The sequence below is a fragment of the Sciurus vulgaris genome (genome assembly GCF_902686455.1).
Source record: "Sciurus vulgaris genome assembly, chromosome: 11".
Lineage (NCBI taxonomy): Eukaryota > Metazoa > Chordata > Mammalia > Rodentia > Sciuridae > Sciurus > Sciurus vulgaris.
The window spans coordinates 64,553,961-64,580,429 of NC_136472.1; the positions used below are offsets into that span (position 1 = coordinate 64,553,961).

Consider the following 26,469-nt stretch of genomic DNA (forward strand, 5'->3'; position numbering starts at 1 on the left):
GAGTGAACACCTTTGAGTAAATTGTCTTCAATTCAATGATACCTTCTGCATCGGCCACACCCTGCAAACACATGGCTCTGGACAAGGCTCAGAAGAAAAGGACACGGGGTATGTTGAATGAATATGTGCAATGATTACTCTTTTGGCCCGAATTCCCATTTCCTTTGCCGCATCCCCTTCCTTTAGTCATTCGGATGCCCCTTTCTCCACCCAAGCCACAACTTAGACAAGCTGGGGGACTGAGTTCTCAGTCATGGCTGCTTCCAGTGTGCAAGGAGGCCAGGGTGCAGAGGGGGTCATGGATCAAATAAGGAATCTAGAAACAAGGAAGCCCCGGCTCCCTGCCCGCAAGCCCAGAAGTCTCAGTTTTCCGCGCGGCCCTGGGGGCAGGGCTGGGCCAGGGCCAGCGTCACGCGAGAAAGAACCCTCGACTGGGCCCCTGGGGAGGGAGTCAGCCGCCGCCGAGGCCGGGCCGCTGGCGGTCCCCTGCCTGCCGCTGTCCGCTGCCGGCTCAGCCCCGATCTTGTCCGCCAGGCGGAGCTCCGCGGGGAGCCCCAGTTCGACAACATGTTGGGCGTCTCACTCCGGGTGGGTTCCGCGGGGCGGGAGGTGCGGAGGGCTGCGGGCCTGGACGTCCGACCTACCCCAGCGGGGGCGGGAGGCGGGACCCGGACCGGCGTTGGCCGCGGGCCGCACCGCGCCGGGCGGGCGGGCGCGCTGAGCTGGGCTGGCAGCGGATTCCCAGAAGGCGGGGTGCGGGCGGGGCATCGGGTGGGAGAAGAGGGCCGAACGACCTTTCCCGAATGGATCGGGCCAGGCTTGGGTGGAGAAATGAACAATCTGGTTTTGCGTGCCGGGCGCGGTGGCAGAGTTGAGGGCGGTTGCGGGGAGGCCGGCCAAGCCTCTGGCAGGTGAGTGCCCAGGCCTCCTTTGCCTGTCCTGGAGGGTGCCCAAAGTCGTGGAGCATCCCCTAAGTAGAACTATTTCACTCCTACACCGCCCTCCCCAGACCAAAAGTGGGCTAGAGGAGTGCCCTGCTCTCAGCTGTTACCATCTGGGGAGACGGCCTCCCCTCTCTCTGCTTCTGTCCGGGGGACTTGGGCCTTCATTTCATATTGCAAGTTACAAGTAATGTCATAACCACCCCATGTGGAGGAAGAGACTCCCAGAGTTTGCACTCTTGGCTGTAGCCAGGATGAGGCAGATGGGCAGGAGGGGCCTGGAGACGGTAGCATTCTCCAGCTAGTGTGTGGCCCGCTACCGACCCCTCCTTACCCTCTGGTCCACAGAAGCCCGGCCTGCCTTCTGTTAGTATGCCTGCTTCCTCCCGGTGGGGAGGATGCTGTGGTGGGGAGGATGCTGTGTCTGAGCCTGTGCTGCTCAGGGCTGGTAAGACCTGAGAGGCACTGCTCACATTGTGTCTGCTAGGACCCTTCCCTGCTGCTGGCCCTCGCAGTCATTGGGGTCACAGTGCTTCTGTTTGCCCTGAAGAACATGAACTCCAGGAGAAGAGATCTTATCACCTTACAGGACCCTGATGCCAAGTATCCCTTGCCCTTGATTGAGAAAGAGGTACTGGGTCAGCCCAGCCCCTCCCCTTGGTTGGGTGAAAGACAGGAGACTTGAAGTGGTGGGGAATGCTGGATGGGAGAGTGGGGTAGACAGTCATATCATGGCCCAGTGGAGCTCTTTTAGCAGGAATCTGAGCTTCCCAGCAAGAGCTCTAGAAAGCCCATACAGCCTGCCTCTGTTTTGTTTTACTAGCAAATCAACCACAACACCCGGAGGTTCCGCTTTGGATTGCCCTCTCCAGAGCACATCTTAGGGCTCCCTGTAGGTGAGTGGGGTTTGGTGTCATCTCCAGGGCTGGGCCTTTGGGGGCTAGGCACTCTGTTCTTATCAGAAGCACAGGTTTCCAACCTCCTGAGGTATGAGGTTGCCCTGATATTCTTCCTGAACCATATGGGCTCAGGGAGGAGATGGACTTGAGGTCATTCTTCATTGTTCCATTTGGGTTGACCAAAAAATGGCATCTTAATAAGCATTGAAAAGAGATGATGCTAGAGTCAGAAGATCTAAGATCTCATTGAAGGCTCATTGGAAGGCTCCTTGATGGACATTGTTAAACAAGTTTCTCAATCTCTCTGATCTTCAGTCTATGAATTGGGATTTTCCAGACCCTGCCTGCCTGCCTCCCTGTTGGGTTATTGTGAGGGTAATGTAATGGATGGATGTGAAAATTCAGAAACTGCAAAGCACTGTGCACTGGTGGGAGGAACTGATGTACTTCTGAAGTCAGGAGAAAGCCAGGAATGGGTGAGGAGGCAAATGCTTTCCCTGCCTGTGGATTTTCTGCAGAGTCCCCAGATTCACACAAGGAGGAACCATTGTGGATATCAGTCCTAGCAGTCCTAGAGTTCTGAGTTACTCTATATCCAATCTGTAACACCTCTAGACAGCTGAATCAGTCTTTGTAGGGTGAAAAACCTCAGGGCCTACGGATCCAGAGAGGCTTTGTATAAGCTGGTGCTGCTTGCTTTCTGATAGATATCCTAATCCACAGCCTACTTGTCTTATATGAACAAGACAAAACCTTGACCTCAATTCTGTAGGGGATGAAATTACATACTAGGCAGCCAGCTGGGCCCCTGAACCTCCTTGCTGTTCCCTAGTTCCTTCTCTGCATGGGAGTGCAATGTCCTGATGCCTTACAGCCCTCTGTCTGGCCTGTCACCAGTCTTGTTGGCAGGAAGAGTAAAAGAATGAAAAACCTTGAGAAATAAAATTTCTTAGAAACTGCCTTGATCTACTCTCTCCTCAGTCCTGGTGAAAGCTGTGCAGAGTTAGTGGGATCAAGGTAATTTAGTGAGTTCTGGAGAGTTGATATGAGGACACAGAAGATTGCTGATGCTTCTCATGAAGCTAGTTAGAGATAGGGCCCAAGGGACCAGTGCGACAGCCCCATGTTGTCTGGGGATGCTGATGCACCAGGGCCAGGTTAGCTGCATCTGAAAGAGCTTTTCCAGGCTCCCATATCAAATGAGCTCTCAGGAAGAGGCTGCTGCAGGCCTGTGTTCCTGAGTATCCCTGGTACCCAGCCGTGCCAGGATCAGTCGTCCAGTGTGCTTACACTTCAGGCTTCAGGGTCTCCTCGAAGACTCTGGCTTGTGCTCCAGAAACAATTTCACCAAGGTCTGGCTTCTCGACTGCCCCATTCCACCACTTTTCCTCCTTCCCTACCTCCGTTCCCCCTTCTTCCTCTGTCTCTACTCAAGTCTCCTTTTCTCTGTGCAGATCCATAGTGTGTTGACTGACTTCTTGGAGAAACTAGTTTCTACTCCCTCCGAAACTGGCATATATTCTTTTCCTGTCTCTAGTGTTAGTGCCTCTTAGTAGCAATTCTTACCCTCAGCACTAAATGCCTTGGTCACTGGAGTTTCCAGTGTAGATTCAAAAGAAGTCTGAGCAGCCGAGCATACCATCTGATACTGGGCTTAGTCACAATGTCATACAAGTGTGCTGAATTCCACTCTCTGGGGAGGCAGAATTTCAGGGTTCAGAATTTCACTGCTGCCACTCAGCAGAGCCACAGGTCAGGAAGACACAGTAGTGTTGCTTTATTTGGTCCATAGGTGTCCAGATACTGGGGCCCTGCAGTGTCTATGAGCTCAGGCCTGCTCTATTCCAGGCACTAGGATGCAGATTGGGTAGCTGTGACTCATTCACAGACCCCAGTGGTAATCCAGTTTAGGAAGAAATGAGTTTGTAAAGATAACATTTTTATTTAAACATAAAATACCCCTTTGTGTTATTTTTAATATTCACCCTCCAACTTGAGTTAGCTTCTCTTGCTCTGCAAATTACTTAAATTATGATCACATCTGAACAGGTATATCATCCCCATTGCTTGTGTGTGTGTGTGTGTTAATGGATTCAAACCCAGAGCCTTGTACATGCTAGGCAAGTATTTTAGCACTCAGTCACAACCTCAAACCCATCATCCCCGTTTTACAAATGAAGAGACTAAAATCCAGAGAGGTAAAGTGGCCTGCCCAGGGCAGGCCTAGGATCCAGGAATCCTGGGTTTGAGCTCCTTGCCCACTTGTCCCCTCTTTATATCCTGCTGCAGCAGTTGCTCCTTCAGTGAAGTATAGACCTTTCTGGGATTCCTGGGTCCTATTTAGGCTACTGGCTACTTACAGCCAGTGCTCAGACTAACATTTTGATGCCTCTTCTGTAGGTAACTATGTCCATCTCTTGGCCAGAATTAATGATGATTTAGTGATCAGGGCATACACACCTGTCTCGAGTGATGATGACCGAGGTTTTGTGGACTTAATTATAAAGGTAAATGATGCCCACCATGTGTAGCTGTTTGTTGAGGGTGTTGGGGTGGAGGGTAGTCATTTTTCTGTGAGGGTACTCATGCCTCAAGCAGGGATTTCCAGTAGTGCCACTTAACAGTGGAGCTACAGCTAAGCTTGTGCAGCTCTTCCCACCTTGTGGGCCTGCTTCTCTGGCTTATAATGGTGCAACCCATCCCTTAGATGGACTTGTTTCCTGGAGTCCTAAGGAAAGTCAGTCGTCTTTAGGTATTCCTTATAGCAATTGTGGGAGCAGATGCATTTTCTAGTTGTGTGCAGCTATGGCCATAGATCTGAGGATGTGAAAATCCAGTTGCCTTGTTTTTCAGATCTACTTCAAAAATGTACACCCTTCTTATCCTGAAGGGGGGAAGATGACTCAGTACTTGGAGAACATGAAAATTGGGGACACTATCCTTTTTCGAGGACCAACTGGGCGTCTCTTTTACCAAGGGCCAGGTACTGGGGCATTCACACTGAATCTCCGGCTAAGAGAAAGGAGATTCCTGCACTGGTTTTATTGCCATCCATATACTGGCTTCACAAGATCCTAAGCTTCATTTGGTGTGTCCTCATCACTTCATCTCCAACTCAGTGCCGGAGATTTAACACTAAATGATGGGTAGAGTCCACGTTGATTTTTTCTCTTGGATTTGCTGCACTGAGTGAGAGTGCTTTGTGAGGCTCCATATTAGCTTCAGCTTGCCTCTTACCTCAGAAGAAAAGGCCCAGAGGTTCCCTGAGGAGGCTCAAGCTCTTCCCACCTTGTGGGCCTGCTTCTCTGGCTTATAATGGTGCAACCCATCCCTTAGATGGACTTGTTTCCTGGGAGTCCTAAGGAAAGTCAGTAGTCTTTTGCAGGCTCCCAGACAAGAGCTTCAGAAGTTAGAAGCATCCTCTATGTTTCCAGGGGACCTTGCAATCAGAGCATACAAAACGAGCAAGCCTGAGAAAAAAATGGTCTGTAACCTGGGAATGATTGCTGGGGGCACAGGTAAGAGGTTTCTGGGGACTTCATCCAGAAGGTGAGCCCTAAGATTGTTCTGACTTTGACTTAAAGTTATTGGAAAAGGCATGACACAAGAGATTCCTCCTGTAGCTGTAGTGCTGGAAATGTGGAATTAGATAGGTCTTGAACCTGGTCCTGTGTGCCCTGCTCCTCTGTGGAGGCTGTCCAGGGCCACAGGGAGTCTGACACGGGGATCCAGGGCCACAAGGAGGCTATATGGCCTGGTGGGGCAGACTGGACTGCCTCTGGTTCCTAACTGTTCCTAGATCCAGTTCAAGCCCAATTCTTCCCATTCCTTGGGAATGAATACCTGACAGAAGAGAACAAAACTTGAGACATACAATGTGCCAGGCATCATCATAGGCACTTTAAAAAGCATCACATTTACTTGCTATTAATTCTGTTTTGCAATTGAGTATACTTAAGAGCTCAGAATGCTCTTTCCATCTTTCCACATGAAACTGAAAAAGGGCTTTTGATTTACTGTTGCATTTGAAAGGGACAACAAAATGAAGGACTGTTCCCCACTTTGAATTTGGGGACAAGTAAAAGGGGATCAGGGCTAAGAGAAACTGCTAAGCTGCTATAGGCCAGAAGACGGGAGAAGCTGGCCTGCCTGCCCACTAACTGTGTTCCAGGCATTACGCCCATGCTGCAGCTCATTCGCCACATCACCAAGAACCCCAGTGACAAGACCAGGATGTCCCTCATCTTTGCCAACCAGGTCAGTTCTGCAGAGTCAGCCCTGAGCTTGCAGCGGGAGAATGGAATGTTCGCTGAGCTGGGGCTCTGCATTCATTCCTCCCCCACTGACCAAGCGCGTGCTGCTTGGGTGCCTGTGGCTGTGGGAGGGCTTAGTGGGCAGCTGGAGAAGCTGCATCCAGACCCATTTTATTGCTTGTTTTTGTTTAACTTTTCCATCACCCTGCCAACCCTGTAGCATACATATCTCCTTGATACATAGTTCTGTTTTTCTGAGTATAAAATCATAGATGCTCTTAGTGAAAATTGAGATGCTCTCAAATATATTTTTACTTATTTTTTATGTGCTGTATATTACGTGTGTGTGTGTGTGTGTGTGTGTGTGCGCGTGTGTATTGTTTTCACTTAGCATTACCACATAGGCATTTTGTTCCCCTTAAAACTCTTTATAAGCTGGGCACAGTGGTGCATGCCTGGGATCCCAGTGACTCAGGAAGCTGAGGCAGGAGGATTGCAAGTTCCAGGCCAGTGTCAGCAATTTAACCAGGCCCTAAACAACTTAGTGAGACCCTGCCTCAAAATTAAAAATTAAAAAGGAAAAAATTTTAAAGAGATAGGAATGCGGCTTAGGGGAAAAGCCTGGGTTAGATCCCCAGTACACTCCACCCCCCAAAAAAGGAAAAAAATGGAAAGAAAAAAATTCTATATTTTCATCGTAGTCTGTGTCACATTTTACTCTAATTTACTAACTCAATACTTTTTTCAGTTTTCAGTTATGAATGATAAATGATATAATTATGAATAATTGTGCCCAGGCCTAATGACCTCTAGATTATTTTCTTAAATTGAGCCCCAGAAGTGGAATTACTGAGACAAGAGTCTTGAAGTGTTTTGTGATCCAGGCCTTCTGTGCACTCTGAGCCTGTGACCAGTGACTTTGGCTCCCTTTTCCCACTTGAGGCTCCAGACTGTCTTCTTCTTCTTGAGTTCTTTGGTGGTGGTCTCCTGTATGACTTCGTAGCCCTTACTTCCTTGCAGAAGACCTGGGCCTGCACTGAGCTTGTTCCAGTTAGTTCTGCCATTCCTAGTGCCTAGTGTGGATACAGGAGGGGGGGTGGGGACTTCCAAGCGAAGCCACCCAGCCTGTGCAGCCACAATCTTTCAGTAGCAGAGCAGTTACTGCTGCTTTGTAGGAAATGTCACCACCCCAGCAGCTCCCTCTGTGAGAGAGTGGGTTTGCTCTGCAGGAGCAGCAGAACCCTGTTTTGCCCTGCGTGTAAGCAAGGTGGTGGCAGCTTGGGCAGGAATGTGTGCTCAGTCTGGAGGACATACGGGCTTGTCCCTGGAGGGTCTTTTCTAATGTTGCTTCTTTTCTAGACAGAGGAGGATATCTTGATGAGAAAGGAGCTTGAAGAAATTGCCAGGACTCACCTAGACCAGTTCACACTGTGGTACACCCTGGACAGGCCTCCCCTTGGTACAAGCCCTGTTGCCTCCCTCACTTTGGGTCAGCTCAAGGCTTTGGTCCACCTCAAGGACTGGCCTCTTATTTTGTTTTTGAGGACTGAGTTTGAGTGTTTGGCTGTGGGCTCTGGGTCCATAGGGGAAATGAAAGTGTTGAAGAAGATGAGATTTGGATGGCCTGCTTGTAATGGTGATGAAAGGCAGGTGTCCAATATCTCAGGAGCATTCCACACATTGTACTGAACATGAAGAGGAACACTGAGCCCCAGGGCTGCTCTCAACACCACAGCCATCACACACACTGCAGCCTTTTCACCAGTCATGTCATGTTCATGGCCACTGCATCCCTCCCTCCCCATCCACCTCATCTGAACAGCAGTTGTCATATGCTGAGCCTCATCAACACCCCAGTACCCTGTCTGGCGTGTCTTCCACACTGTACCTATCTGTACCTGTCTGGTCATCTGACTCACTACCCAGCAGAGGGCGCTGCCCAACTCCACAAATCCCACATTATACCATACCACGCCCTGGATAGCTGCAGCTCACTGCCCTGACTCACACTAGTCTAGTACACCTCACCATGGAATCCTCCACCCTCCTCACTGTTGACAGCAGGCAGACACCAGCAGGGGCCTCTGAGTCCCAGCCATGCCTGGACTATGGGGAAAATTCTACAGAAAGTCATCTGAGACCCTCATCTTCTTCTTGGGCTTATTGCAGGGAGAAGCAGTACAGACTACTAAGCCTGTCTCCTTGGCTGAAGGGAGGGTGAGCAGGAGCCTGGCATGGGGGCCTTAGCCTGCCACCCCGTGACTCTTTCCTGCTGTTCTTCATTTCAGGCTGGAAGTACAGCTCGGGCTTTGTGACTGCTGACATGATCAAGGAGCATCTCCCACCCCCTGGGAAAACCACACTCATCCTGGTGTGTGGCCCACCACCCCTGATCCAGAAAGCAGCTCACCCCAACCTGGAGCAGCTGGGTTATACCAAGGACATGATTTTCACCTACTAATATTTCCTGTATTCCTAGAAATTTTCCTGGGTCCCTTTCCTCTGTTTTAGAGTGAATTCAGCTTCTCCATGTTAAATTGGGATGTTTTCAAAGGTGCCTCTCTGTGCACCCTTGGGCCCACGCACTGGCACTCCCCTTTTGAGTGTGGGCCTAAGAAGAAGTGCTCAAGAGGCTGGAGACAAAGTGACTTTTGAGGCCTGTCTTGAAGGCTGGAAAGAGCTCTGTTATAGTATCTTTCTCCATAGTTTAGTAAAATAAACTTAAGTACTCAGCAGATAGCACATGAAGTGTGGCTCTGTGAGGGACCCACTGGGCCTTGTCTGCCCTGCTTAAGAGTTCTCTTCTGTGTGTCCCCAGCAGGGTCAGAATTGCGGTAGTGCCAGAACAGAATTCTAGCAGAATCCAGGTAGGATCACAGCAACTCCCACTAATCTCTCTTGAACCTTTCTTCGGAGTGTTCTGCTTTTAAGGTCAGGCCTACAAGAGGTTTCAGGCACCCTCTATAATGCACTCCTCTTTTCTCCTGTGACGCCTTGAAGTGGGAATGGGATTAAAGGCACACACATCAAGGAAATAAATCCCCAGGGTAGGTGGGCTCTGGGAACTCCTTCCAGACTCCCTGCTTTGGGCAAACAGATGGTGGCATGGAGTGCATTATTTTTTAAGAATCCTCTAGGTGTCAGGCTCTTTCCTGGCATCAGGCAAGGGTAGGGGTGGTTACATATGTAACAGAAGCTTCTCAACTTGCGTGCAGGTTCCAGAAGCTCTGCCTTAAATCCTGTCACTAACCCCAAGTGATACAAAGGACCATTATTGCCAGGATGACACGTTGCTGCTCTGTTATCTGAGTGGGTAGGACCTCTTAATCCAGATATTTATTCAAGTTGTTCCTCCTTTCACAAAAACTGGCATAATAGCAGCAGTATTGACCTTGCTACCACTGGATTTTTTACCCACTCTATACGTGTATGCAGGACAGTAGAAGGGGAGGAAGGAGGACAGGAGAAGATGAATTCAGCTCTAGGAACTCTCTGCAGTACAGCTGTTTTGCCCACAGGTGGCCAACACTGGGATGGTCTTACAGAAGGTCTTTTGGGGGCTGGAGGGAAAGGCTGGCCAGAGTTCATCTACCTACCAGTTCAGCATGTCTGCAGGGAATCTCCAGCTCAGGGAACAACACTCTGCTGGGCACTTTATGATAAGATCCTGACCTCAGGTTTTGCTCTTAACTGCAAATCTGACCATGCTTGTCGCCTACTTTAAACCCTGCTCTGCTTTCACTCTAGTACCCATCCTGGCCACTCCTCTGTCTCTAGGACATATTCCAGGGGCCTAGTTTGCAAGATCTTTCTTGAGTGGGCTCCTGCTGACCTCATTTGATTTTTTTTCTTCCCTGGGCCTCCCTTCTCTGATTCATTCTCTAGCCCAGTGATTCTTAGTTGGGGATAGTTTTGTCCCCTCTCCCCTGTGGGAACATTTGACAAAGTCTGGAGATGTTCTGGTTGTCACAACTAGAAGAAAGGTGCTACTGGCATCTAGTGTAGAGACCGAGGATGCTGGTCAGCAGGAACCTGATCAAGAAGCAGTTTGAGGACTAGGACTGGGCTTACCCATATCTGTACAGGCTGCAGGCCATAGCAGGTGCTCAGTGGGCTTGGAATTGGGGTAGGTTATGGACAACACATAGCTTCAAGGCAAGTTGTGAAGTGTTCAGATTCAAGGACAAACAGCACTGTGGCACAGAGTTGACCTCTAACTGGAATAGGAGCGAAGGCTTCCTGAGAGACGTAGAAGAGGCAGTATCTGTGTTGCAAAGGCCTGGAGGGAGGAAGACTCAATATTGGGCCAGAAAGGCTGATGATGGGGAAGGGACTGGGATGCCCATCGGTGGTAATTTAACTGAGGAATTCTGAGAAATGACGGGATTACAACAGTGTTTTGGGAAGGTCATCAAGGGGACGGGGTAGAGAAATGTCTGGAGGGGACCAACTGGGATGATGAGGGACTAAGAAGACCAGCTGCAACAATCAGATGAGAGATGAAGCTGGAACTAGAGTGTGGAGGTGGGAGGGAGGAAGGGGCTGGTTGGGAAGGGACGCTGACTGGGGCTCAGTGGCAGCTCTCTGAAGTGAGAGACATTAGGAAGGGAACAAGCTTGCTTGGGAAGATAGTGAGTTGCAGTAGAAATGAGTTTAGGGTGTCCAGCGGCCTTCCACTGGAGGGAGCTGTTGAAGCACACATTACACTTGAGGACAATGAGGGAAAGGCCTCAGAGGTAGGTGAGATCCAACCTCTGATCCTGGGTCACGAGAGGAGGGAGGGGGGTGTGTGTGTTGGGAACTCCTCTGGGCAGATACTGGGAGGCCCAGCAAATCCCCACTGCAGATGGGTGAGGATGGAGGGCAGCCAGGGCAGCAGGAGGCCCATTGCTCTTGCCCTGAATACCCTCCCCAATCAGATTTCTGTGAATGGAAAAGATGCTCCTGTGAAGCAGCCCAGAGTGAGCTCCCAATGGTCCTTTTGCCCCACTCAATCACTACAGAACACTCGAACGGTTTTTCCTAACTTTTCTTTTTTCCAGAGGAGGATTTATGAACTAACAGCTCTTCCCCTTTGGTGTAAGAGCCGCCCAGCTGTCACCAGGAACAGCATGAACCATCGAGTCTGTGTGTTGATATCTCACTGCACTCCCCACAAAGTGGTCTGCAGTCCACATATAAAAGTACAAAAGGTAGAAAAGCTTCGGTAAAGAACACAGCACAGTTGAAAACACATAGGGACATGAGGGCCACCTCCTGGACAGCTGTCCCACCGTTCTGCTTTGCTTGTCAGCGTCCACATCTGAGATGCCCCACCACCCCATCTGCATACTACAGATGGCTGTGTGCCAGCTCCCCATTGAGGCAAAGACTCAGGGCCCCACATGTGCCTCTCTGGGCTCTCAGCCATGAAGAATGTCATCTCCAGTCATCAGAGTTGTTGGGAGCAGCCAGGCGAGAGTCATTCAGCAGGTGGTCCTGGCTCAACAGAGTCTGAAATGACACAGCCAAAGGGGCAGTTTAACAGTTTTGGCCAAGGCTGCCCTACAATAGCTACTACATAGGAAGGAAGCAGAGGGGCACTGGAAGGGGTCTGTGTCTGACAGATGCCCTGTAAGTTCATGGTATCCTGGGGACCCTGAACATTTGGTCAGAATAGACAGTACTATTAAGATAAAATAAACTGCTCATCTTAGAAGTAAACTTGCCATTTCAAGGCTACCAAAGGCCTATTAGAGATCATAGGGCAAAGTTGGATAGATCCATTTTGATGTGTGAGCCAAGAAGAGAAGAGACCTGCTTGGATCCAAGACTCCTGCCTTGCCCTTAGACACAGCCTTCTATATGCCTCAGTAGATCATCAAGCAAAGTATAGTGACAAGGGCCTCAGTGTTGACAGAGACTATAGCTACCAGGCTCAGGGATGGGATGTCTAGAAGTAAAGGACCCTGGGAGGCATGGGGCCTCAAAGACAATCTGTGCTCTTTAACTGGACTTTTACTGCCAACTCTAGTCTGCCTATAAGCCTTGCAAAGTGGACATTACAGATAACTAAGCCAAGGGTCAGATAGGGAATGAAACAGCTAAGGTCCCAGAGCTAGTAAAGGGCAGATTGGGGACTTGAACCAGGTCTGCCTTACTCCAAAGCTGCTTCTCTTCCCCTGAGATTGAGCTGCCTTGGTCTGATCTGATTTTTTTTCTTGGGTATGGCAGGATATGCCAGCTTGCCTATGATGTCCATGATGTCCAGGTATCATGAGAAATGCATGTGTCTCATGTCCAGAGAGGAAAGAACTGTGTCCACTAAGCCAGAAGTGAGGGGCTAGGCTCTGGGTTGACTACACAGGTGGTTTAGGGCTGCTGAACATCTAAGTTTCTTCACCAGCTCTGAGATGGGGAAGAGAACCCTAGACTAAGCATGCTTTACCTGGCTATGGCTAAAGGTCTGTGCGCTTTTAGATGCCCATTAGTGACTTGAGACCCAGCAACAAGTCAATGCAGGAGGCCTTTGGGTTGCTTTCTGCCTTTCTGGGCTTATTGAGGCTTAGGCTGTGGCCTCAGGGCCCAGAACAATCCTTTACTCTCCCTCGTCCTTGAACACCACCCCACCAAGCTCACTGGGTCTTCTCAGGCACCAGCTCTACTATGTTGTGCTGGGTGGTGGGGGTGAGGGTCTGAGTCCTACCGTAAGGCGATGAATGTCTTGGGAGAGAAGCCCTATCTGCGTCACAGTGCCTTCAGAAGGCGCCATCTGTAAAATGGGCAGCAGCCTGGTCAGCACACACAGATGCAGCTAGTGACTTGCAGAGATGGCATGCAATGTCCATCCTGCTCAAGCCTAGCTTCTCCAGAGCATGCTTCCCTGGAGGGATGGGCAAGGAGTGTGCCAAGCCTTGAGAAGTGACAGGTGCTGGGGTAAGTGCTACTTCTGTTCCTGAGGAAAGGGTCCAGTGTCCCACGCTGCATGCACACACACTCCTGAGGCCACACTCAACATCAGCATTTAGGGTACAGAGAAACAGGGCACGGGTATGGTCTGTGAGAAGCAGCTGTGCAGCACATGTTCATTATTTCCAGAAAAGAATAGCAGACCTTCAAGATGCTGGATAAAATGACAATTCTCAGGCACCAAAAGGACCCCAGATACTGATGCCCCAGTATAGGTGGGCATCTTCAGGAAGCTGCCGCCTCCTTCCTTTTGATCCTCCCTCCCCTGCCCTCCTCCTTGGGTAATGCTGGACTGCTCCTTCCCTATGGTGATTTAGACATTGTAGGTTTGAAAGCATTCTCTATAGATTCATAGGACATCAAGTGTAACCCTTGTTTTACAGGTGGAAAAACTGAGGCACACAAAGGGAATAGGAGGACTTCCATGAGGTTGCACAGAGAATTGGTGGCAAAACAGTTCCATGCAGGGTTTGAAAATAGGCACATGCAAAGTCTCTCACCAGGAAATCATAAGAAATAAGGGATAAAGCTGGCCTGACTGGCTGCATAACTACAATGGCCAGGGATCACCCTGGAGGAACACGTGCCATTCAGTTGCCCTGAGTATCAGGACCAAACTCCAGTGTTCCAGAGTTGACAAGCTTGTGCCCACATTTCTCACCAGGTGGACTTCATTGAAGGTGGTGGTCTGAGGGAAGAGGCCATGCCTGAGGCTGCTGGTAGTATATGAAGCAAATTTTAGCAGCCTCTCCATCTGGGACAGAGTCAGAGTGCCACAGTGGAATCACTGGCCCAGCCTCACTGTCAGATGGTTATGACACTGCTGTTATTCTTCCATAGATGAGGCCTGAGGGACCCAGTGGAGCCAAACATTGGCCTGGGGTGAACTGGAATCTCATGAGCAGGAGCTCAGCCTGGCACGGCACGTCTCTGTCTCTGGCCAGACACAGCCCATCTGGAGGGCCCATTATCAGCTAGTAAGCCTCTACATCAAGAGGCCAGATCTGCTCCAGCCCTGCCAGCACAGGCAAACCATCCCCCACAACAGTTATGAGAAGCTGGCAGAACACATGAGGGAACAGAGTGTTGCCAGCAAGGCGGCTCTGCTTGTCACCCCCACCCTGCTTTAGTGAACTGGAAACCAACTTGGGGTCTGCATGGCAGATGTGACCTACAGCCAAAATATACATGAGACCAAGTTTCCCCTCTGCTTCACTGAGGGAGGTGGGGCCTGAGGCAGTCCTCCGCTGAAGGATACAGAGAGAAAAAGGGGGTCCCCCTCTCTGCTCTCTCCCCCTTGATGAATCCTGAGTGTGTACCTGAATTGAGCTCAGTGACATAAGCTATTAAGCAGGGCAATAAGTAGGGTTCCATTTCAGCCATGCCCACCTTTCTGCCCCCAACAAAATTAAAAATATGTTGCACTATTTACTTCCTACATAAATATTGTTTTTATTACCAAAAAGAAACAACCACCTTGTAGAAAGGCACAATGCAGTTACACTGTCACCACAGCAGATGTCCCTGTCATTTGTCCCTTTGATCTCAGCCAAGACTCTCCAGCTCATGGGTGTAAGGCACTTGAACTTTTCTCTCAACTGGAGCACAGGGAAAATGCCCAAGAGTTGAGCCTTTGGGGATTGGTCACAGACTGGACCTGTGTCCAAGTTCTTGTGCATTCGCTGGTGCTGAAGTTGGCTGTTTAAAATTACTAGAACATGTAAAAGCATCTTTAAGTGTCTTTCCTCCAGAGTCCACCTTTGGCAACAGTCCTCAAAGCCTGGCCCCTTCAAAGTATGAAGAGAGATTGGCCTGGGGTTACACGATTGCTGGAATGTTCTCTGCGAGCCATGCATATGAGCAGGGGGAGAGGTGCAGTTACGATGGCACACGTGGTGTTATTGTGTTTTCAGATGCACAGAGAGGGCAGGTAACAAGCATCAGCTAACCTGTCCCACCTGGTCCAGCCCATCTAGTTCAGGAGCATCAAGGGGGCTGAGGCCTCGGCAGCCACTGTAGACCCTGTGACTGTCACTGATAGCATCATTAGACTCCATTGGGCAAATGTAGTCTGTGGATTCATCAAACTTCTTTTTTCTTATGTTTCCAAAATGTGAAAATCCTAGTTTCCTTGGCTAAAACACAGCAAATACAAGATTACAAAACATTAATACATCAGTATGCAGACATAACTGAAAATGCATTTAAGAACAGGCCTAGGAGGAAAGGACCAAGGCAAAGTGCATCTTGAAAAACTGGACCAAACAGGTCCTATAGGCAATTTCTATGCTAAGGAAAGGTCAACAGACAAATAACCCTGGACACGAAGAGCTGTTCCTCCAAGACTGTGGGGAAACTCATTCCCATTGCCCTATTTTCCCAGGGACTTTCCTATTTTCCCAGATGGACTGGGAGTTCCTACTGAATGCCAGTTTGCACTTGACCCAAGCATGGAGGACTTCCTCCCACATCTGATGGCACCACACCAGGGAGTAGCACCTAGTGCCTTGAGAGCCACACCAGATGCCCTGGGTTGGTCTTCCTCCTTGCTCTGCTTCACCCAGCACTGGACTTCCCCTCAGGAAGTTGCTGTAGTGCTCCATCAGAAAAGGAGGTCAAGCTGTGAGCTGTGGCTGTGAGGTACCATCATGTTTGATGAGCAGAGGCCAACCTGGCTTCCAGAGAGTCTGTCTGCGAGCCTATGATCTGGGAAGGACATGGTGAGGATACTGTGGCTCAGGCAGGGCTTTGTGAGATTTAGGGAGACCATGGATGCTTGGTGTTGGTACTTGGATGACTTCACACCAGGGATATGGGACAGATGTGTGCAGCCACATCACAGAACAGGACAAGTGGAACCAGCTGCAACAGGAGCACTCCCCACGCTGACAGGATAGCTTTGACGGAGACCCCCTGCACTGTGGCAGACAGATGGGCCTGATGGAAGTGAATCCAGACCAGGAACTCATCTGTTCTGCAAGATGAGTAACAGCAGCATTGGGTAGAGGACAAGCTCCCAGCTACCTGAAAATAGATGATTCCTGAACATGGCTTCTGTGTAAAGAAATCTGTGCTCTCTTTCTCGGACTTAAGACAAGTAGGCAATAGGCCTAATGAAGACAGACCGAGGAGGCCTAATGAAGACAGACCGAACTCCTTCAGCAGAAGCTGAGTGCTGCTTCTGGTTCTCACTGTACACATTGATCTGGCTCCAGGTATTGAGCCAGAGGCTATATGGCACGAGGGCCAGAAGCAAGTCCCTGGGGCAACCCAGAAAGGTGTAACAACTCACGCGGACTTTGGCCGTGGTAGTCAGTGGTGTGTAAGCTGGTGAGGCCATTTTATCTCGCTTTTCCTGTTCCGCCTCAGGACCAATCAGGGCACTGAATTTGGTGTTCAGGTGGCGCCTGAGGAGTGTCTTCTGTGGTGGGATATTGAGAAGCATAGCCAGGGTGTCCCCAGTGAAGCGTGGCTCCAGGATCTAAGAAGAAACCACAGACAAGCCTAGTCAGTGACAACCACAGATGATCCCTAGTAGGTGACAGGGAGAAATCAACCCTTAGGGCCCTGGGGTGCCTCCAGAGGAGGGCTGAAGCTCATACACTTGTTCTGTGTCCTACTGCCCTCTCTCTGCCCTGCACAAGGCTTGGCTATGGGCAGATATGGGCTAGTATATTTGTTGAGTGACCATCTCATTTTCACAGACCAATTGAGAATGGGGACCTCCTTAGGATGTCTCCCAGTCTCTTCTGGACATATAAGCCCCCCCTTATTTGTTCAAACCACCACCTCCATACATCTATACCACCATCTCCATATTTCCTCTCTGGCTTTGCCACCTGACAGATCTGAGTGCTGATAAGGATCATATTATGGTGAGCAAGAAATTACATTTGATGGCCTCCCTCTTACTTCCCCAGCCCCCTGTCCTCTAGGAGCAGGTGGAGTTGACTTGTGCAGGGCCGATTCTCATGCATTTCCACTAACCTGGGATCTCTTGGTCTGTAGTGGAGGAAGCCCTTTCAGAAGCTATCTTATTTCCATGGGGTATATTAATTCTCACCCACAAATTATCAAATACTTTGAGACTTCTGATTCTATAAAGGGTTCAGGTGAAATATCTATTTTTTTATTAGGATATATGTTTGGTCCTAGGAAGTTAGTTTCTGAATACCCCAGTCTACACCAAGGCACCTGGGCTAGGCCAGAGTGCAACTCACAATGAGACCTCCATGGACACCACTCCCTCGAAGGTTGGGTGCATACTCGGCCAGGTCCACAGATCGCAACCATTCCATCACCCTGTGATTGGACCACTGCACAACTTCTGAAGGAGAAAGGTTACTCTGTGAGAGGAAAGAGAGTGAAGACATTAGACTTAATTGGTCCTACCACAGCCCCCTGTGGGGTCATCCACTGTGAATGACTCTGCCCCAGATGCCTCACCAAAAGACCCCTGTGCTCAGCAACCCAGGGCAGCCAGACCACCTTCCTGAGAGCCTTCTCAGTTCAGAGAAATAGCTCTTACTGGATCTTTCATGATCTTCTACACTGAGATATATGAATCCTGTTATACCTGAATATTCTGAAATATTCAGAATCCTGTTAGTCCCTAATTTTCTGGCTAACTTTGGGAAAAAGAAATGAAGGCAGGTAGTTCTTCATTCAGTTATTCAACAGAATTTTAAAGATTTGCTTATAAGTATAAGCACAGTGTTTTATAGACTTCTTTTATAGAAGATTTTGTCCACAAGATCTTCTTGTGGACAAATGTTTAGGGGAGTGTTATGGTTTGGATGTGAGGTGTCCCCAAAAAGCTCATGTGTGAGACAATGCAAGAAGGTTTAGAGGACAAATAATTGGGTTAGGAGAGCCTTAACCCAAATAGTGAATTAATCCCCTGATGAGATTAACAAGTGGAAACTGAAGGTAGGTAGTGTGTGGCTAGGGGCGGTGGGTCATTGGGGGCATGCCTTTGGGGTATATACTTTGTATCTGGCAAGTGGAATCTCTCTGCTTCCTGAGCATCATGTGAGCTGCTTTCCTCTGCCACACTTTTCCGTCATGATGTCCTGCCTCACCTCAAGCCCCAAGGAATTGAGACCTTTGAGACCTCTGAAACTGTGAGCCCCTAAATAAACTTTTCCTCCTCTAAAATTACTCATCAGGTCTTTTAGTCACAGCAGCAAAAAAGCTGACTAAAACAGGGAGCACACATCAAAATACTTATGCCTAAGTGCTCTTACATGATCTTTAAAATGCCCAGCACTGTGCCTGACATTTAGAAGGCATGCAAATATATTTGTTGAATAGTGAGAAAACAGAAGCAGACACAGAGAGAACAGAGGTAGGAGTCATTAATACCCCAGGAGGCAGAGGTAGACACAGTTTCCAGGAACAGGAGGTGGGATGTAACTGACAACCCTTCAGTCTGGGGCCCACCGAGAACCCTGAGGTTCATGGAACAATATCAGATATATCATCAGGATTTGGGCTGCTGTGTTTATCTATACTCTTTCTTTTCTAGTAAGACTTGCTCATGGATTCTGTGTATCTGGGCCTGAATGTTGTTTAATTTTGTATATACAAGTAGGGAAAAGTATTCTGAAAAGTCTGATTTTGTAGGGTTCCTTGTCCCTCCTCTGGGTCCTCTACTTTGACACTCATATTTCCATTTTGTCTTCCCCTTTCTCTCTTCTTTGCATCATCTCCTCATCTCCTGTAATCATTATGATGACTGAAAAAGCTGTCATAGACACTACATTTGTCTCTCTAAGGGAGAGTGGAAGATTTGGAGGTGTAGTGGCCATTATGGGACACAAAGTAAGGAACATGGGTGTTTTAGGTGCCAGAATACCAAGCAGCACAATTCAAAATGTATCCACTTTGTGATAATATCATTCTTATTCTTTCACACATGACATTTCAGGTGTCCTGGCTCAGGGCTTCCTGAATAGCTACTGTCCTGCCCTCACCTCATCAGCTGGGCGCCGATGCAGGCAGTGGGGGTTGAACTTGTTGACATGCAGCACATGAATGGCACATTTGATGCTGAGATGATGTAGCTGGCTGGTGACTTTTAAGAAGAGTAAATCATTCTGGAAAAGAAAAGTTTTGGTTGATGAGCCAATTTCCAAAGTGACAAAAGACCCCAAAGGTCCTTCCCAGACCAAACAAACAAGTCTTCCACATTCAGGAAGGTACATATGGATATCGTGATAAGCTTCTTTTATCACGATAGTTTATACTCTGCTGCTGGGCACCTCTTATGGAACAATCAATACCACTTCAAGGACTTCAAAGTATGAGGGAAAAGATGGAATCAAGCTTAACATAAGAATCATGGACACATCTGAACCAAACACTCACAGAAACAACTGAAATATTTAAAGGAAAAGTCGTTACCACAGTTAGGTATTGGAGCATTCGTCCATCAACTCTGGATTCATGAAACTGGTCTTTGTATTGGGGTAAGCCAATGTCATCAAGCCACCCTATGAATACAGAAAAAACAGATGTGTTAGGATTCTTGAGAATAGAAGCAACAATTATCATTTTGAGGTTCCAGTTTTATTCAGAAGGTTTAGTAATCCATCTGCCTTTCACAAGGACACAGCTGTCTTTGAGGCCACATTCAACAGGGAAATTCTTTCTATCCTTAGGAACAGTCGGATATATACTTAATACATTTATGCTTGTCCTTACGTGTCACCCAAATGTGGTCCAGCAGTGCAGACTTCTCTTCTTGCTTGGTGTTGATGGCTTTCACTGCTAAAACAAGTTTCTTTCTGTGAAGAGGGTGCTTTATTCCTAGTTCCTGAAATTGAAAGATGAAGAACAGATGTAAAATCTGGCAGACATTTTGGTCTTCAGAGGATGTTGTGTCAGGGTGGAGATGCTCTAAGAGTGTGGCAGGGGATCTCTGCATGGGCCCCTGGGATGTCAACCTGCATTTACCAAGGAAATCCCAGTCTTCCTGTCCATCTTCCTGTGTGTGTATGGGTGGGGTCCCTTCACCTTCCCATGCACTGGTCTGGAGAGAAATGGGAGCCTCCTCTTCCTGTGCTCAGCCCTTACCTTTTCCATGTCCTGGGGGGTAGCTGTCAGTAAAGTGTGGCCAGACGTCACCCACTGCCTGGCAAAGATCACATACTGAGCCAGGCCGAAGTCCTCAAGCCATGAACATACACGCTCTGTGCTCCACTGGGCAAAAGGGGCATTGGTGTCACTGGGAAGCAGGAAAGCAATATGCTCTTGTAAGTGGAAAGCCTGAGGTTCTGCATATAATAAAGCCTCACCAAAAGGGAACAATCTTTTAACAAACAACCCAACCATGGGCTACAGCTGAAGGAAACTCCACAACACACTCACATGAGGTACACTCAAGTCCCTCAATTACAAGTGAGATTCAAATCCAGCTACTTAGAACATGGGACAGCCAACATAATCCTCAAGAGACTGCAGTCAATAGGTCCACATATACCTCAACATGCCACAACCCCAGAGCATGGTCCTATTAGGAAGAATACCCACAGCTAACTCATTTTATCCATAAGATTCAACACTCTTTTTAAGGAAAACACTTAGAAAGCTGGAAAAAGACAATCAATTCTCTAACATTAAAAAAAACAAAACAAAACAAAAAAAAACAGCCATCCACTCAATGATAGCTAATATTAACAAAATACTAGGAACTTTCACATTAAAATCAATAAAAAAGACAATATATTTTTATCCAAACTTATTAATAACAGTACCCTGAGGATTATACCCAGAATATTATAATATTTATTAGAATAAATAAAAGTAAGAAGTCTAGCTATTAGAAAGATAGAAATAAAAGAAAGTAGCTCTTTCCAATTAGGGCTGAGTACTTAGCAAGCTAAAGAGAGTTCAGTAAGGTGGCTAGTAATAAAACGCACATACATATACGTATATATGTATGTAATATGTATATTACATGCAAAATCAATATTTTCTACACCATATCCATGCACAGCTACAAAAGTATTTATTAAAACAATAAAAATTCTCACTCATACTAACCAAAATTATAAATTGCCTAGAAATTGCCTTAACAAGGAATGTGTGGACCTGTGTACCTGTGTATGTGATTGTGATGGGGATGGGGATCAGAAGGTGGTAAAGTGGGGTGCTGTAGTAGCCATAATACTCAACTGAGCAACATCAAAAAAAGACATGAATAAACGAAGAGCTGGATCATCTTCCTAGACAGTATGACTAGGTATTAAAAACAACCATTCTTAAAGACATCAGTTTTTCATTTCAAGTGTGAATATAATGGCACATTAAAGTCCCAAAAGAGACTTTGGGGCAGGGGGTGGACAAAGCAATTTTATATTCATTTCTAAAAATAAATGGGGACTATGGAATATAGAAGACTAAATATTCAGAAAGACTTCTTTCCAGGAAAGTACAGTTGTCTCTTGGTATCCACAGGAAATTGGTTCTAGGACCCCGCAGATAGCAGATTCTGAGGGTGCTCAAGTCCCTTATATGATATGGAGTAGTACTTACATACAATCTACACATATCCTCCCATATACTTTAAATCACATCGAGCTTACTTATAACACCTAATACAATGCAAACACCATGTAAATACTTGTTATACTGCACTGTTAGGAAATAATGGCTAGAAAAAGTGTGTGCATATTCAGTGCAAACCGTTGTAAGCCTAACTACATCCTTAGCAGTCAGTTGGTTTAATGTGCAGATGCAGAACCACTGAATACAGAGAGCTGACTGCACCCCTAACATGCAGGAAAACATTTTTTGAATACCTGGATGAACTGTTCTTAAAGGGAAGGGATTTCTTAAAGGGCCAGAATGGCAATAAAGCACCATTCTAGAACACTGGAGATGATGTTTGCTCTAGGGTAGGACGGAAGTTGATTTAGTCTTTCTTCTAGTATGACTATTTATGTTTACTTTTATTATGAGAGTTTAAAAAGTTTCAGCTTTACAATTTTTATAATTTGTATTGTCATGTATGTTTTTAGAATCATGGATTAAATTTAGGAAAATGTCTATCAAGTATCTTTTACATGTGAGTGTTAAAACCATATAGCATTTCAAGTTTTCTAGTGCTATGGTTAATCTTAAATATTCTTTGAATTGACAATATTTATTAATTGATGTGTTATCCACGCTCTTGTGATAGTAGCATGCATGAGTTTCATGTTATCATTACTGATGTAGCATATCATGTAAAATCAGCAAGAAATTTCAGTCTTTTTACTTGTGTTTATATGACTTGTTTTATATGATTAATACTTGAGAATTTATTTACTACCTCTATTTGAAATCTGGGCTGGGACTGTAGCTCAGTGGTCGAGAGCACTTGTCTCACACTTGAGGCACTGGGTTCAATCCTCAGCACCACATTAAAAAAAATAAAAATAAAGATTTCTCTTTATTTGAAATTTATCTCTTGCATTTACTACTTTTGATATGGTCTACCATTTTTTGTTGTTGTTTAAAATTTGTTTCTTTTAAAAAAATTTTAATTTTTAATTTTGGGGTGGATGGGTACCAGGGTTAAAACTCAGGGGCACTTGACCACTGAGCCACATCCCCATCACTATTTTGCATTTTATCTAGAGACAGAGTCTCACTGAGTTGCTTAGCACCTCATTTTTGCTAAGGTGGGCTTTGAACTTGTGGTCTTCCTGCCTCCAAGGCCGCTGGGATTACAGGTGTGCACCACTGCACCCAGCTATAATTTGTTTCTTAATATGAGAACAATTTATCTGTTCCAATGCTCATTTTATCACTTTTATTTCACATGTTGTTAGGTTTTTATTTCATTCATCCTCTCATTTCTGGAAATTGGGGGAGGGGAAACAGAGATTGTATATATTAGAAGAGCATTTCAGTTTTGAAGGGGGAAATAAGAATTTTTGAGATCATAATGTAAAAACTTCTGTCCTTTGGATATTTCAACCAACCCAGAGCTCTGGCCCTTATCTTTGTAGTCTTCTCATTTATTGTTCTATATACCCTCCCCACTTGCCTTGTGTTGTTCCTACAATATCAGATCCAGAACCTCCTGAGCTTCTTTTAGAGCTCAATCCCCCATTCTCTCTGCCAGAGGTATGGCTGAACATGCAAGGAAATCATTTAGAGATGACAGAGAAAGAGCTTCTTATACACAGGCAAACTACTTGTTTTATTGACATGTTCCAAAACATCTTTCCAAATTGCTGTTAAAATATATTGAGATTACCAATCATGCCACTCCTGTGGTAGGGAAGAGCACATGGCACATTCATGATTGCATACACTTCATTAGCAAGTACATTCCTGACAGGAGAGAATTTCTGTTTTGACTAAGCATTCAAGAGAACCAAATCTCCTGCTTAAGAGTTTGCAGATCTGATGACTGGAAAGAATTTCCACAGACTAGGTTCTGTTTTATACATCTCAAATACGATTTTGTCTCCACTGTCCCATACTTCTGGCATGGAAAGTTAGAGGACACATTCATTATGGAACATGACCTCTGATGTGCATTTCTAGTGCTGGGCAATGAGCAAAATGAGAAGTAGGGGTGAGTACTGAAGGTGTTTTTATGTGAGGATAGCTAGTTAACTAAATCCAACTGTTATGGTTTAGATGTTAGGTGTTCCCCCGAAAGCTCGCATGTGAGACAGTGCAGGAAGGTTCAGAGGAGAAATGACTGGGTTGTGAGCGTCTTAACTCAATCAGTGAATTAATCCCTGATGGGATTAATTGAAGTGGTAGGGTGTGACTGGAGGATACTGGAATTGGGGCATGGCTATTGGGTATATATTTTGTATCTGGAGAGTGGAGTCTCTCTCTGCTTCCTGGTGATGCAAGCTGCTTCCCTCTGCCATGCTCTTCCGCCATGATGTGTTCTGCTTCACCTTGAACCCCTCCCCCGACAGGAATGGAGCCAGGCTTCTATAGACTAAGACCTCTGAAAGCATGAGTGCTCAAATGAACCTTTCTTCCTCTATTGTGCTGGTCAGATCATTTAGTCACAGCAGTGAAAAAGCTGACTAAAACACCAACCAAACAAAATATGAAGTCGTGGCAGGTTATATCCTACTTAACCTCAACTAACTGGATCCCCAACTCAATTTCACCTCAACCAGTTAGTTCCCAAAGAGCCCCAAGTCTACTATTCCATCATCATCTGATAAAAGGGAAAGTGTAGATGAAGGCAATACTGGAATAAAAGGACTCATCAGACTAAAAACTGTTTAAAATACCTTATGTAGGCAAAAATTTCCAAACACTTAGCCCTGTCAATATACTGATTGATCTTCTCTGGACCCTGGAATGGGCCTATACAAGTAGGGGCCCTGAAAGCCTCCTTACAATCATGATATACATATGACTCTGATCATGAGTTTGTGAAAAAGTAAAAAGAAAAAAAAAAAAAAAAAAAAAAGGCTGTTGGTAGGGAAGTGATCTGATTGGAAACTTTTCACAAACCTGGGAATCTTGAAGGGTATATCAGCTCAGAGAACTCCTCCATAAAGAAGGGATCCAGTCTGTAGCTTTAGAGTCTGTCTGCATTAATCATTACACTTTAATGGCTTTTTCCTGGGGCACAAAAAAACAAAAAAAATCCTTATGCTAAACTTACTTATTAAGATAAATTCCCAAATGGATTATTTAAACAAAGTTTTCTAAAAATCATAGAAAAAATTTAAAGCAAAATAATGAAAGAAACCACAGAGAAAAAGTTTATGAATCTCATTATACGTAAAATATCACAAACAAAAATAAAATTCTGCTACAAGTCTAAAAATACTTTGCCACAATTTTTAGACATGGGCTTAATATCTTCACATTTGGAGAGCAGACAGAAATCTATAATAAAGACATTGATGACTAAATAAAATTGGAAAAATGTGATAATTCACAAGAGGAATTAAAATAAAAACTAAATTAACAATAAAAATGCATTTTTGAGGTCTGTAAAAGAGAAAGTTAAACAAAGAAAAATTTGAAATTTTTATGACTGACTAGGATGTGTGGGTGATAGGCTCTTCATTCACAGCAGTGCTATCTAGATGTAAAATCATAAAACTGCACATGCGGAAAAAAGAAGTTAGATTTGCTCTTCTATAATCAGAGAGTGCTCCTACAAAATGTTACAACTATCTATTTAAAAGATAATTTGTCATCAGAAAAAGAAGAATTGGGGTTGGAGGCTATTAGTAATAAAGTACTTCTACAAGAATATTAGTGACAACATTTTTTTAAAGGTTCTGCCTTGATATCTACAAATAATGGAGGACATTAGCATATAATCCATCAAATTTCTTTTTTTATTTTTTAAAATTTGTTTATTTATATTTTTAATTTTTTACAGACTGCATTTTGATCTATTTTACACAAATGGGGTACATCATTTCGTTTCTATGGTTGTAGGTGATGTAGATTCATACCATTCGTGTAATTATACATGTACATAGGGTAATGATGTCTGTCTCATTCTACCATTTTTCATACCTGCCTCCCCTCATTTCCTTCTTTATAATCTAAAGTTCCTCCATTCTTCTCTCACCCCCCACCCTCTCCACTCCCATTATATCAAATTTGATTCAGGGTAATAAAGGCCTTTTTTTTTTCCACCAGCAAATTCATCTTTGCTATCATAAGCACTGTTAAGACAAACACAGCAATCTCATCAGGACTCTTCACTCTTGTTCCCTTTATCAACCATTGTCTATGATTAACAAAGCACAAAGACATCATTACAACAAAGCAGTTCTGTGGCTGGAATAAGTTATTTCCTTTGGCAGAGGTTTCTGACACTGGTTATCCCTCACTCTAAAGTGACTAGCAGAATGCAAAGGATTCCCCCACCATGCAGCCCCACTCTGCGAAATATACCTGGGGGGTCTTCTAGGTCCCTAAACACTGACCCAGTGATTCCCCTTCTAGAATTGGTCCTTAAAGAAATAGCCAGAGTCTCACCATCATGGACATATACAAGACACCAATTAAAAAACAAAACAAAAAACTGTAAGTAAAGAGCAGAAAAAGCCGTAAAGTAGAAGGAAGAGAACAGGGAGGAGGAAGGGGAAAGGGAAGTTCTGGGGACTGAATTAGAATAAATTATATTCCATGCTTTTATACTTATGTCAAAATAAATTCTATTGTTATGTATAACTAAAAAGAACCAACAAAGAAAAATACATAAATATATTAAAGACAATAAAAGAAACTGCCAGAGTTGGAGCAAAGATGAATCATTCAAGTTTACTACAGCTTTATTTTTCCATTTCAGAAAAACCAAAGATAATAGTAATGCCTAAATTAGGAAAATTGCTAACTAAATTAGAATATCTAATTATGGAATATATAGGTAAGTTTTCTTTGGCTCTGAATTGGTCTTTGACTTCTCAGACCATGTCCTTAGATTCC

The 26,469-nt window shown here is 45.8% G+C and overlaps 2 protein-coding genes across 26 annotated transcripts in view; one reads left to right on the forward strand and one right to left on the reverse strand.

Annotated features, from left to right (window-relative positions):
- Positions 1–432: 432 nt before the first annotated feature.
- On the forward strand, positions 433–9,191 carry CYB5R2 (cytochrome b5 reductase 2). 2 transcript variants are annotated; one of them, XM_079105761.1, is made up of 9 exons: positions 433–588; positions 1,429–1,572; positions 1,765–1,837; positions 4,241–4,347; positions 4,694–4,823; positions 5,275–5,358; positions 6,012–6,097; positions 7,453–7,552; positions 8,382–9,191. In XM_079105761.1, exons 1-9 carry the CDS (start codon positions 568–570, stop codon positions 8,552–8,554), a joined length of 918 nt encoding a protein of 305 aa, XP_078961887.1. In that variant the 5' UTR covers positions 433–567; the 3' UTR covers positions 8,555–9,191. The 2 variants fall into 2 exon arrangements, with proteins under 2 accessions (XP_078961887.1, XP_078961888.1); XM_079105762.1 differs by lacking the exon at positions 433–588 and adding an exon at positions 757–911.
- Positions 9,192–9,331: 140 nt separating this feature from the next.
- Positions 9,332–26,469, reverse strand: part of PPFIBP2 (PPFIA binding protein 2) — a 153,065-nt gene continuing 135,927 nt past the window's right edge. For 12 of the 24 annotated variants that reach the window (XM_079105720.1, XM_079105703.1, XM_079105726.1 and 9 more), the window contains 9 exons: positions 20,119–20,269; positions 19,747–19,858; positions 19,447–19,535; positions 19,017–19,139; positions 17,262–17,387; positions 16,334–16,522; positions 14,991–15,176; positions 12,779–12,844; positions 9,332–11,586 (listed from right to left, as the gene is read on the reverse strand). In XM_079105720.1, coding sequence (XP_078961846.1) covers positions 11,512–11,586; positions 12,779–12,844; positions 14,991–15,176; positions 16,334–16,522; positions 17,262–17,387; positions 19,017–19,139; positions 19,447–19,535; positions 19,747–19,858; positions 20,119–20,269 — 1,117 coding nt within the window. In that variant the 3' untranslated portion in view covers positions 9,332–11,511. Of the gene's footprint in view, positions 11,587–12,778; positions 12,845–14,468; positions 15,177–16,333; positions 16,523–17,261; positions 17,388–19,016; positions 19,140–19,446; positions 19,536–19,746; positions 19,859–20,118; positions 20,270–26,469 lie in introns of those variants that run through there. The other 12 variants (XM_079105721.1, XM_079105714.1, XM_079105704.1 and 9 more) reach the window with 5 other exon arrangements.

Excerpts from the sequence above, each read along its gene's own strand:
- CYB5R2 (XM_079105761.1), top strand. The coding sequence starts at position 568 with ATGTTGGGCGTCTCACTCCGG. Across the intron at positions 589-1,428 it reads TGTTGGGCGTCTCACTCCGG|GACCCTTCCCTGCTGCTGGC; the intron begins GTGGGTTCCGCG and ends TGTGTCTGCTAG. Across the intron at positions 5,359-6,011 it reads AATGATTGCTGGGGGCACAG|GCATTACGCCCATGCTGCAG; the intron begins GTAAGAGGTTTC and ends ACTGTGTTCCAG.